Consider the following 12,391-nt stretch of genomic DNA (forward strand, 5'->3'; position numbering starts at 1 on the left):
ATTCTCCCTTATAAGTGAAACACTAACCTTAAATTTAGTGATCCTGATCCCATATAAAAATCTAACTATTAAAGATTTTAAATCATTTTCAGAGACAAGGATTAAGAAATGCAAACTACCATAGGAATTTGGGGAATTCCTATGTGTATTCCTCCTCATCACTTTATGCTACAGTACTCCATCTGTAATGGGCAGGTTATCTACGTTGCTCTCTTGTGCAAAAAACACAAGTATGGTCCATCTTCATGCGTGATAATTTTCCCTTTTCAGTTTACTTGACCTTTACACCTTAGAGGCTTCTTAACGCGGAAATGTTGCTTTGCTGTGGAGTCCCACTTCCTGTCTCCAGGCTCTGGCTCTCACATTTCGATTTTTAAAACCTCGGTAAAAATCTTTACAATCTAACCTCAGTGAATGTGGGTCTCAGTCACGTAAGATTTAACTAGTTTTAAAATGTCTCAGAGCAAAAGCCCAAATCCAGACAATTCCTAATTTGGGGCTACTTGATGCAGATGGTGTAATCTTTCAGTTTAAGCGGTTGCAATCAGGACACACGCTACTTTGTACCCGCTTCCCCCACCTTTCTTCATTTCTAGTGTTCACGAACACAATTTTTACTGAGGATGAACGAGTCTTTTCTACCCAACACAATGTTTTCTGAGAACGGTGAGCGAGGTCAAAATGGCCGCTGACAAAGCCTTGCCTCGGTCCACCTAGCCGCTGAGCTCCCACCCAGCGCCTGCGCATAACGCTCACCAGCTCAGTCCTACGCGCGTGCACGCCCTGCCCCGCCCTGCTCCGCCCCGCCCCCTCCGGAGGCGGAGACGCGCTTGCCTAGTCATCTTGTTTTCCAGGAGTCCAGACGCTGCGGTTGTTAGCTCCATACTGCCGTAGGAGCTTGTCGCAGCCGGTTGCGTTTTCTCCGTGGTCGTGTTGCAAGTATTGCCTCCTTAGGCTTGGATTCTCTGGCCTGGACGGTAAGACGCAGGGAGAAGCGGGCTAGATGTCGGGACCCCCTTTTGTGCCTCGAGAACGCCCGTGAAGCTCCCCCACAGGCTTGTTGGCCGCCCGCAGTCTCTGGCGAGGTGATCTTTTCTTCTCCGCCTCCCGCTTCCCTCCTCTAGCTATAGAAAGATGGTCCGCTTGTATTCCAAACTTTGTCAAGGCCGTTGCTGCGAATTTCTGTGTGATCCGCGACGAAGAGTTCGCTAGGCGGGCAGAGATTCTCGAACGTTTGTCTTCCCCGGAGGAAGCGGGGAGGGCCGAGCCCTGGCGTCCGCGGCCGCCATGTTGTCTGCGACGGCAGGCCTCGGACGGGCTCTTAAGATGGCGGCGGGGTAGGGGTGGGCGGAGGTTGGCGAAGACTTGGGTTCTGGAATGTGCCTAAGTCACGCTCTTCTGAGGAACTGTGCTCTTAACAAAGAAAAGAACACATTGACTCGATGTAAGGCGACTCGAAAGAAAATGGCGAGTGAATTTGCCCTCAGTGGTGAAAGCATAAGTTAGGTATAGGAACTCAAGGAAACAGGAATAATATGGTGTAGTTGAAGGGGCGTGTGAGAAGTCGGGTGATCGGGCCTTTTAGGCGTGGATGTTTCTGCTGCCCCTTCTCGGAACAATTGGAGCGTCTTGATTTCGACGCTTGTGATTGTGTAGAGTCGAGATGGAGCCCGGGTGTTAGTACTGGTATGAACGGTAGTTGATGAAAAGTCCTTTCTGTATAATGTATTTTTCAAGTTAGGAATTTGTAGTTTTGGCAGGAAAGGATTTTCCTCATAGTTGGGTAATGATGACTTTTGAGCTTTGATTTAAAAGAACAATTAAAAAACGTCACAACTCGAATGAATTTTATTTTATTTTTTTAATTTTTTTCGTTTTCGAATGAATTTTAGAGGACGAGTTTTATTAAAATGTTGACATGTGGGATGCAACTTAACCGGGAAAACTTGTCTTTTATGTAGATGAGACACTCAAAAAGAAGTTACTGTCCCGATTGGGATGAAAAAGATTGGGATTATGGAAAATGGAGGAGCAGCAGCGGCAGTCATAAAAGAAAGAAGAGATCGCATAGCAGTGCACGGGAGAACAAGCGCTGCAGATACAATTACTCTAAAACATCTGATAGGTAAGGAGGGTTCTTAGTATCTCAGTAGGAAAATACTTCCATTACAATATTAACATGTCAGTTTGATTTCAGTAAAACTAGTGGGGAATACATTTTCATTATTAAAACTAGAACTGACTTAAAATAACTGATGCATTATTGTTTTCAGCTATGGTTGTAAAATTGGAAGTCTTTTTTTGGTGGGAAAAAATTTTTTTCAATGAGTACCATTTTAAGAGATTTACTGAAAATTTGAGGATATTTGATACCAACATAAAAGCATTGAAAAAAACAAATTCTTTTTCTAGCTATTACCTGGAAAGCAGATCCTTAAATGAGAAAGATTATCATAGTCGACGCTACATTGATGAATACAGAAATGACTACAGTCAAGGATGTGAACCTGGACATCGACATAGAGATTATGAAAGCAGATATCAGAACCATAGTAGCAAGTCCTCTTGTAGAAGTGGGAGAAGTAGTTATAAAAGCAAACACAGAATTCACGACAGCACTTCATATCATCGTTCACATGGGGTATGAGCTCTTTTAAATTTTTTGGAACTTTTATTTCCCATGTGGAACAGGAAAACTTGAATTTGTGTTTGATCTTTTGAGAAAGTTCTATTTAAGATGAAGTTATCTCAGTTTTAACTTGCAGGATTCTTTGTGCATTGGATAGGAAATTCCTGAAATACAGTACAGGTTTAATTTTATATGGTAACATTTTATTAATCATTGGCAACTGATTGTCATTCCAGTGAAATAGTGGAGATAATGTCGGTTAGTTTATAGCAGGGATTACAAAATATTCTGAAAATATTTTTATGGTACTTTGAGAAATTTGATTTGCTTTGATAAATGAAAGTCTTACCTACAAGTAGGATTTTTATATTGTATGATTAAGGATTATGCTTTGCCTTTGTTCTGGCTAATCCTTTTATCACTAAAAAACAGACTTGAACATTATGGGTTGGTTATGTGTTAATTTGGAGCTCAAGCTCAGATGCATTTTAAATTCTGTAGTGTTACTCTTGTATACCAATTTTTTTTTCTCCCCAGCATTAGAATTTTATTTTATTTACTGTTTCGCTATTTGTTTTCTTAGATTAGCTAGGGAATTATAATTTGGCCACAGTCTTACTTTTGACAAGTAAATAAATAATTACATTCTGCAATTTTGCAACATTAAATTAGGACACTAGAAACTTAAAAAGTTATGATTCAGTGAATGCTACAACTAAACTTTTTTTTTTTTAAGAGAAACAATTGTATTATGTTTTGTTACCTTGCCACTTTGAGTATCTTATCTGAAAATCTGTTCCTTGCCATGTTTTTCTCCTGTTAACATAAACTATGTGCCCTGTGAATTTCTGGGGACTGAATTTGAAATTGCTCCTGCCAACCGTTTGTGGCCTGGCGTGTATCTGAATGCCTGAATATCTCCCCGCTGAATGAATTTCGTATTCTGCCCTGAATTCACTCGGGTATATTGATTGGCTGGATGATCTTGGTGCCGCGCACTTGACGTTTCCAGAAGAGTCACCGAAGGAAAAGAACCAGGAGTGTAGAGGATGATGAGGAGGGTCACCTGATCTGTCAGAGTGGAGACGTACTAAGTGCAAGATGTATAGAATATTTTTCAACACTTATTAACTTTTCAGATAACATAATCTATTTATAGATTAAGATTTCAGGGATTTGGAAATCTTTTTTTCTTTCTCTGTTTTTGTTTGTTTTGTTTTTTCCATTTCTTTTGGTGGGGGGGGATTGTGTTTTTGCTTTCTTTAGAAATTTAATGTTATATAGAACTTCCAAAACAGTAAATCAAAGTTAATGAAAGTAGCTTAAGAATGAAATTAGACCTAAAAATAGTTATGTATGTTTTTTGGCAGTGTTGACCAATAAACTAGTGATAAGGAAATTTGTAGCATCAACTAGAATAATCTGCATTTGATAGCCTTTATTATAAGTAAACTGTTTTAATTTCTTGGTATAACTGAGTTTTATTTCTCTCTTTTAGATGAAATTGTTGATACTTTAGGTGAAGGAGCTTTTGGAAAAGTTGTGGAATGCATTGATCATAAAGCGTAAGTTTCTTGGTCTGAAATTGGACTTGGGAAGGTGAACAGTACAGAAAACACATTCGGTTTTAAGGATATGATCTGACCATGAATCAGTTATTGTCATTATACCCTTTTACTTAGGTTTTTAATCTTAGATACAGGAAACAGTAAAGTTACTAGCCCTTTGAGGCAGTAGCCGTTTATAGTGCATGTAAGCTGCTACAAGCTGAGGACAGATTTTATTGTGTCAGAAGGTATTTTTTTGTTATCCCACTGGGTACAGTTCTGTGTTTGTTTTTTTTCCTGGATGAGTTTTTAGCCTTGGTTTCATGTTAGGAGTCTGGAGACTTCCTTACACCAGACATTGAACTAGTCTTCAGGAACCTATGTTTTTAGAAAGTGACATAACTGATACTAGTAACAAAAACTAGGGCTAAAAACTTTCTAGATTGGTGTCGTAAGTTTATCCATGTCCTTCAAACAACTGATGGAAATAGGATAGGAAATTTCTTTTGTCTCTTGTTTGAATTTTTCTCCTTAGGGGTGACAAAGCCTTTCTAAATGAATTATTAGAGGAGGCTTCCTACTATTGGTTGATAAGGTTCTAAGAACTAGCACTCTTTTATTTTACTGCCACTATTTCCCAACTTTTTTGGCAACCTGGTTCAAATGAAGATTAGCCAGTGACTGGTACTATAGGAAGAAAACTACTCCATGTATTTTTATGTCTTAATTGGAATGTAAATTGAGGTGATAATGTCACAGTATTGTTAAATTAGAGTTGTTGGTGCATAGTTAAAGGACCAAAAATAAAAGTCAAGTGAGTTAAATGGGCTGATGAAAAAAATCTGTCATGCAACTTGTATCGACCCTACCATATTTCCAGAGGTCATTCTAGTTGCTTACACTGAGTTGAAGTTGGACATATAATTAGACATAACTATACGTGTATAATTACATGTAATTAGACAACTGAATTGCCAGACCATAAATTGGAAAAACAAATACTGCTTCAAAATAGAAGTAGGACAGTTTGAAGAGTGATTAAAAAATGGATATATCTTTATTTTTTTAATGTGGACTTCATTTTCTTAACAGGGGAGGTAGACATGTAGCAGTAAAAATAGTTAAAAATGTGGATAGATATTGTGAAGCAGCTCGCTCAGAAATACAAGTTCTGGAACACTTAAATACAACAGATCCTAGCAGTACATTGTAAGTATCAAAATAGAACTTAGGAAATGGCCTCAGGTAGATTTGAATTGTGAGAGGCTGTACTCAGTTGTGTTTTTGTATGTTTATAGCCGCTGTGTCCAGATGTTGGAGTGGTTTGAGCATCATGGTCATGTCTGCATTGTGTTTGAACTATTGGGACTTAGTACTTATGACTTTATTAAGGAAAATGGTTTTCTTCCCTTTCGACTGGATCATATCAGGAGGATGGCATACCAGATATGCAAGTCTGTGAACTGTAAGCGCTTAACATATTCCAGAGTGAGACCGATTTTAATGACCAATTTGGATATTTGAAAAAATCTAACATACACTACTTGGTAGCCTGCCTTAAGAGTAGGTAGGGGAAAGGTACAGTTGATAACAAGCTGTTGGTCAGTTTACTGCATATCATTCAGTAAATAAGCATATTGTCCAGCATGTAACTGTTTAACACTGATTAGCCTTTCTGATTGCTAAAAATGATAGTCTAGAACCACTGCCTTAAAAATAAAGGAATGGCAAATCCACCATCTTGACAACAATATACTACTACACTTTTTAAACAGTTGGTTTTCAGTGAACTAACTTTAGAAAGGTGTAGTGGGTTTTAGTCCCTGATGGTTTTCTAACAGGCTGTTGAATGTTGACCACTTCTTTGGACATAATGAAATTCAGAATTTTTGTTGCAGAGCTTTGTAGAGTTGCAGTTTCTATAGTACAGGAACTTTTTCTGTTTTGTTTTCAGTTTTGCACAGTAATAAGTTGACTCACACAGACTTAAAGCCTGAAAACATCTTATTTGTACAGTCTGACTACACAGAGGCATATAATCCCAAAATGGTAAGTCTTTGATGTTTTATCTTCACACTTTCAAATTAATATTTTATGCCTCCTTAATATGCCTTCCTAACCATCATTTATGATTTTCAGAAACGTGATGAACGTACTTTAATAAATCCAGATATTAAAGTTGTAGACTTTGGAAGTGCAACATATGATGATGAACATCATAGTACATTGGTATCTACAAGACATTATAGGGCACCTGAAGTTATATTAGGTAAGAATTTCTTAACTATGCTTTGAGACCTGTTTTGAAGCCAGCCTTAAAATTTACTTTTCTGTTTGTGGGACTATCTTTTTCCATTTTAGGGGTTAGTATAATAAAACACATTGATTTTAAACTTACTCTAATAGATTGCTTAATCTTGATAGATTTCAGTTTTCACATTTACAATACATGATGGTATTTTACAACATAATAATTTAGTGCCTTTTACTTTCCATATACTTTATTTTGGTGTTTGCATGGTGTAGCTTGCTCCCATTTTACAAGCTAATAAATGAAGACTTGGACTAAAAATTTTTTCTGTAAGCCTGTTGTCCAAAAAAATAAACCTGATTTGGGGCTTGAAACCAAATGTCTTCAGAGCCAGGATTCTTAACATACTATGCTATTGTGTTATGTTTAAGCTTGGATTAAGTGATCCCTTTAGGATCTTTCCAGCTCAAATATCAAAGACAATGAGAAATATTGAGAATTTTTTCATTAACAGTTCGCTTTGCTTTGCAGCTTTAGGGTGGTCCCAGCCATGTGATGTCTGGAGTATAGGATGTATTCTTATTGAATATTACCTTGGGTTTACAGTATTTCCGGTAAGTGACAATGATCTGTTTCAATAGCTTTGCCAAAGTAAATTGTTTATATGAATGGACACTTTAACACAAAGTATGCTTGCATTTTAGGTAATGCTTTTACTTTTTCAGGTGTAATTCTGACACTATTTCTTTCATAATTTATTTTATTTAAAACTTTTCCAAGTATATTACAAGTAATTATCTTTAAGAAATTTGTGGTGAATTTACTCTGTAGGCCTTTTTTTTTTGGTAAGTTATAACTTGCTATAAGTGTACCTGATTTAGAGATCACATTCTTTGGTGACTGTAACTATCCATTGACTAAAAACTGAGCAGCTCTGTTAAATAAGAGCAAAACACAATGTGCAAGTAGAGGTAGTTAATAACTTTTCTTTATTATTTTAGACGCATGATAGTAAGGAACATTTGGCAATGATGGAAAGGATTCTTGGGCCTTTACCAAAACATATGATACAGAAAACCAGGTATGTTTAAGAAAAATGCCGTCAGTCACCTTTGCTAGATGTTTTTTTAAGTTTTCATTGTCAACATTATAAACGTGAATGGATATCAATTTATTCTTAGGAAACGTAAATATTTCCGTCATGATCGATTAGACTGGGATGAACATAGTTCTGCTGGCAGATATGTTTCAAGGCGTTGTAAACCTCTGAAGGTAAGCCTGGGTCTTTGCTTAAATGATCAAAACCTTGAGTTTCTTTTATGGTAGATAAATAAACTTAAATGGTAGTAAAAAAGGCTGTTGACTGTATTTCTTCTCCTTTCAGGAATTTATGCTTTCTCAAGATGCTGAACATGAGCTTCTCTTTGACCTTATTCAGAAAATGTTGGAGTATGAACCAGCTAAAAGGATCACTCTTAAAGAAGCCTTAAAGCATCCTTTCTTTTACCCCCTTAAAAAAGCTACGTAAATCTATAATTGTATAGTTCCATTATAAGAGACCATATGGACTGTATCAGTCCCATTTTTAAATATTATTTTGTACAGCTTTTGTAAATTTCTTGCAATTTTGTATTGCCATGTTTATTTTGTTTGGATGATTTAAGTAAATAGTAATGAATGTCCTTTTCAGTAATTACTGTATAAAATGATTATTCAGAATAAATTTTCTTATTTATGAAATTTATATGAAGCTGTAGAGTTAATTTTTAGCATCATATTCTGTTACTGTAAGAATGGATGTATCTCTCTTTGTGGAGTTTTCATTAAGTCTAGAACTTCTTGGCTTTGCATTTTAGGAATTGCCTAAATTGGAACTTTGCATTGGAACTCACACCTTCCTTCTCTGAACCAAATGTAATGAAACCAAGTTATAGAATACCAAGAACTAGATATTAGCCAAACAAATTCTGTTTTCCCTTCACTCCCAAATTTAATACTGCTGCTTTCTTATCTCTCCCAGTGGGATTCTGCAAATGACTTAAGGTGCTGAACCCTTTTAAGATTCATAACAGAGTGCTCACTTCGGCAGCACATATACTAAAATTGGAACGATACAGAGAAGATTAGCATGGCCCCTGCGCAAGGATGACACGCAAATTTGTGAAACGTTCCATATTTTGGTCTGTCTCAGTTAATAAAAATACTGGGGAAAAAAAAAAAAAGATTCATAACAGAAACTTCCAGAAATCCTTTGTGGCCAAATCGGAATCATCAAATAGATTGTAAACTCATGTTTTTGTCCATGACTTTAAACTTCTTGGCCCATTTAGGATTGAACATGGTTGGCTCTATAGTTGCAGATTCATAGCAAAATAGAGAAGAAAGTGCAGAGTATACCACTTGCTTCACCCATAGGTAGCCTCTCCCCTGCCCCCCCATTATCCACATCCCTCATGTGTTAAGCATTATAGGATATAAAGTGTTTTCATTGCTCTAAAAAATATGCTCTATTCCTCCTTAACCTCCCCAGCCACTATTTTTACTGGTTTATCTCCCAACCACTGCTATTTTTACTGTTTTGTCTAGAATTTGGAATAGTTGGACACATACACAGTCTTTTCAAATGGGTTTTTATAAAAGATATTTATGCTAAAGACAACTATGAACTGGACAAAGACAGACTATATACAAATTTTTCAGAAGGAACTGGGGTAAAAATTACATAGTAATACTGCTAAGTCTTTGTGAGAGTTTTCAAGTTCCCGTCTTTTTGAGTTTGTAGCAGTGTACCTACACTGGGTGGTACCGTGTAAATAGTAAAAGCTACCATTCTATGTGGTGGTTTTGGGGTACTTTTTCACTTTTCAGAAATCCTCAGGTCCTTAAGTAGGCTAAAGTCTACTCTGCTTGTGCTCTGTAAATGGAAGGAACAACAAAGCCTGAATGACAGCGTATCTATTGACAACGTTTACTGAAAATTTTAAGCCCACTGTTAAGACCTGACTGCTCAGAAAAGATTTCTTTCAAAATACTACTGTTTATTGACAGTGCTTCCCAGGTGGCGCTAGTGGTGAATCCTCCTGCCAATGCAGTTGAAGTTTGATACTTGGGTTGGGAAGATCCCCTGGAGGAGGGCATGGCAACCCACCCCAGTATTCTTGCCTAGAGAATTCCATGGACAGAAGAGCCTGGTAGTTTGTAGGGTCACGAAGGTCCAAGACAACTGAAGCAACTTAGGACAATAGCAGAAATGACAACATTCCTAAGATCTCTGAGGGGAGATGGACAAGGAAATCTAATGTTTTCATGCCTGCTAATAGCATCTATTTTGCAGCCCATGGATCAAGGAGTAATTTCAACTTGACAATTCTTTTTATTATTTAAGTAACAAGCTACAGCTGTCAGATAGTGATTCCTGTAATGGATCCTGGACAGTCAATTGGAAAAAAAACGAAAAGGATTCACAATTCTGGATACTGTTAAGAACATTTGTGATTCACAGGAAGTGGTCAAAATCAATATTAACAAGAGTTAAGACATTTATTCCAATTCTCCTGGAAGACTTCGAGGGACTCAAGACTTCAGTGGAGGAAATAACTGCAGATGTGGTGAAAATAGGGAATTAGAAGTGGAGCCTGAAGATGTGGTCGAGTCTCTGCAACCTCATATATATACAACTTGAATGAATGAGGAGGTATTTTTAGTGAGCAAAGAGACTGGTTTCTTGAGATGGAACCTACTCTTGGTGGAGATGCTATTAATATAATTAATAAATATATAATAGCATATGAATATTACATAAATTTAGTTGTTGGAGTAGTAGAGTTTAAGAGGATCAATTCCAATTTTGAAAGAAGTTCTGGTAATACTGTGGGTAAAATACTATCAAACTGCACTGCATGATACAGAGAAACCCTTCATGAAAGGAAGGGTGAATTGATGTAAACTTTTCTTGGTTTAAGAAATTGGCACAGCCACCTCAACCTTCAGCAAACAACACCCTGATCAGTTAGCATTGAGGGAGGATCAGGAATCCTGGTTCCTTCGCATTGAGGGAAGACCTGCAAAAAGATTAGGACTAACTGACTGGTTAGCATTTTTTAACTATCGGTTAAGTTGCCGTTCAGTTGTGTCCGACTCTGCGACCCCATGAACAGCAGCATGCCAGGCCTCCCTGTCCATCACCAACTCCCAGAGTTTACTCAAACTCATGTCTATTGAGTCGGTGATGCCATCCAACCATCTCTCGTCCCCTTCTGTCTTCAATCTTAGCGTCAGGGTCTTTTCAAATGAGTCAGTTCTTTGCATCAGGTGGCCAAAGTATTGCAGTTTCAGCTTCAACATCAGTCCTTCCAATGAACACTCAGGACTGATCTCCTTTAGGATGGACTGGTTGGATCTCCTTGCAGTCCAAGGGACTCTCAAGAGTCTTCTCCAAACACCACAGTTCAAAAGCATCAATTCTTTGGCACTCAGCCTTCTTTATACTCCCAACTCTCACATCCATACATGACCACTGGAAAAACCATAGCCTTGACTAGACGGACCTTTGTTGGCAAAATAATGTCTCTGCTTTTTAATATGCTGTCTAGGTTGGTCATAACTTTCCTGCCAAGGAGTAAGCGTCTTTTAATTTCATGGCTGCAGTCACCATCTGCAGTGATTTTGGAGCCCCCCAAAATAAATTCAGCCAGTTTCCCCATCTATTTGTCATGAAGTGATGGGACCAGGTGCCATAATAGTTTTCTGAATGCTGAGCTTTAAGCCAACTTTTTCACTCCCCTCTTTCACTTTCATCAAGAGGCTCTTTAGTTCTTCACTTTCTGCCATAAGGGTGGTGTCATCTGCATATCTGAGGTTATTGATATTTCTCCTGGCAATCTTGATTCCAGCTTGTGCTTCATCCAGCCCAGAGTGTCTCATGATGTACTCTGCATACAAGTTAAATAAGCAGGGTGACAATATACAGCCTTATTTTTAGCAATAAAGTTATAAAATTAAGAAATGTATGTTGCTTTATAGACATGATAATGAACACTTTAATAGACTACAGTATGAAAAATAAGACTACAGTATGGTGTAGTTTATAGTTTGTATATGCACCGTTGGGAAACCAAAAGATTAGTGTGTGTTGCTTTATTATGATACTCTCTTTATTGCAGTTGTTTAGACTCAAACCAGCAATATCTCCTAGGTATCCCCATAGAGGAAAGACAGATTGTCTTGATCCAATCCGGTACTGAGCTGATTTGAAACTAGGCTTCAGTCTTTCTCAGGGCAAATCTGTGTCCAGTCTACTGTCTTCTTTTTTCAATATCTTTTTAAAAAGTTGTTATTTTTTAAACTATTACTTAGTTTTGGCTGTTTGGGGACTTTGTTGCTGCACATGGGCTTTCTCTAGTTACGGCGAGTGGGGGTTACTCTATGTGGTGCTTGGGCTTCTCATTGCGGTGGCTTCTGTGGAGCACAGACTCTAGGGTGTGTGTGCTTCAGTAGTTGGCAGCTCCTGGGCTCGAGCAGAGGCTCAATAGTTGTGGCCTAAGGACTTAGTTGCTTCAAAGCCTGTGGGAACTTCCCAGATCAGGGATCGAACCCCTGTCTTCTATGTTGACAAGCAGATTTTTTTAAATTATTTTTTATTGAAGGATAGTTGCTTAAAGAATTTTGTTTTCTGTCAAACCTCAACATGAATCAGCCATAGGTATACATAGATCCCCACCCTTTTGAACCTCCCTCCCATCTCCCTTCCCATCCCACCTCTTTAGGTTGGTACAGAGCCCCTGTTTGAGTTTCCTGAGCCACACAGCAAATTCCTGTTGGCTGTCTATTTTACATACGGTAAAGTTTCTGTGTTACTCATTCCATGCATCTCACCCTCTCCTCCCCTCTCCCCATGTCCACAAGTCTATTCTCTATGTTTCTCCATTGCTGCCCTGTAAGTAAATTCTTCAGTACCATTTTTCT

General features: G+C 37.9%; 1 protein-coding gene and 1 non-coding gene across 3 annotated transcripts; both read left to right on the forward strand.

Annotated features, from left to right (window-relative positions):
• The first annotated feature begins 840 nt into the window (after nucleotides 1-840).
• On the forward strand, nucleotides 841-8,171 carry CLK1 (CDC like kinase 1). 2 transcript variants are annotated; one of them, XM_065930860.1, is made up of 13 exons: nucleotides 841-977; nucleotides 1,962-2,125; nucleotides 2,413-2,641; nucleotides 3,642-3,732; nucleotides 4,128-4,194; nucleotides 5,269-5,385; nucleotides 5,475-5,641; nucleotides 6,131-6,225; nucleotides 6,316-6,445; nucleotides 6,959-7,041; nucleotides 7,429-7,508; nucleotides 7,609-7,699; nucleotides 7,812-8,171. In XM_065930860.1, exons 2-13 carry the CDS (start codon nucleotides 1,962-1,964, stop codon nucleotides 7,953-7,955), a joined length of 1,458 nt encoding a protein of 485 aa, XP_065786932.1. In that variant the 5' UTR covers nucleotides 841-977; the 3' UTR covers nucleotides 7,956-8,171. The 2 variants fall into 2 exon arrangements, with proteins under 2 accessions (XP_065786932.1, XP_065786933.1); XM_065930861.1 differs by lacking the exons at nucleotides 841-977; nucleotides 1,962-2,125; nucleotides 3,642-3,732 and having other exon boundaries at nucleotides 2,502-2,641.
• A 329-nt stretch (nucleotides 8,172-8,500) lies between these two features.
• On the forward strand, nucleotides 8,501-8,607 carry LOC136165613 (U6 spliceosomal RNA). The gene has a single exon (XR_010662620.1). It is a non-coding gene; the product is annotated as a U6 spliceosomal RNA (small nuclear RNA).
• The last annotated feature ends 3,784 nt before the right edge of the window (nucleotides 8,608-12,391 follow it).

The sequence above is a fragment of the Muntiacus reevesi genome, chromosome 3 (genome assembly GCF_963930625.1).
Source record: "Muntiacus reevesi chromosome 3, mMunRee1.1, whole genome shotgun sequence".
NCBI classification, from domain to species: domain Eukaryota; kingdom Metazoa; phylum Chordata; class Mammalia; order Artiodactyla; family Cervidae; genus Muntiacus; species Muntiacus reevesi.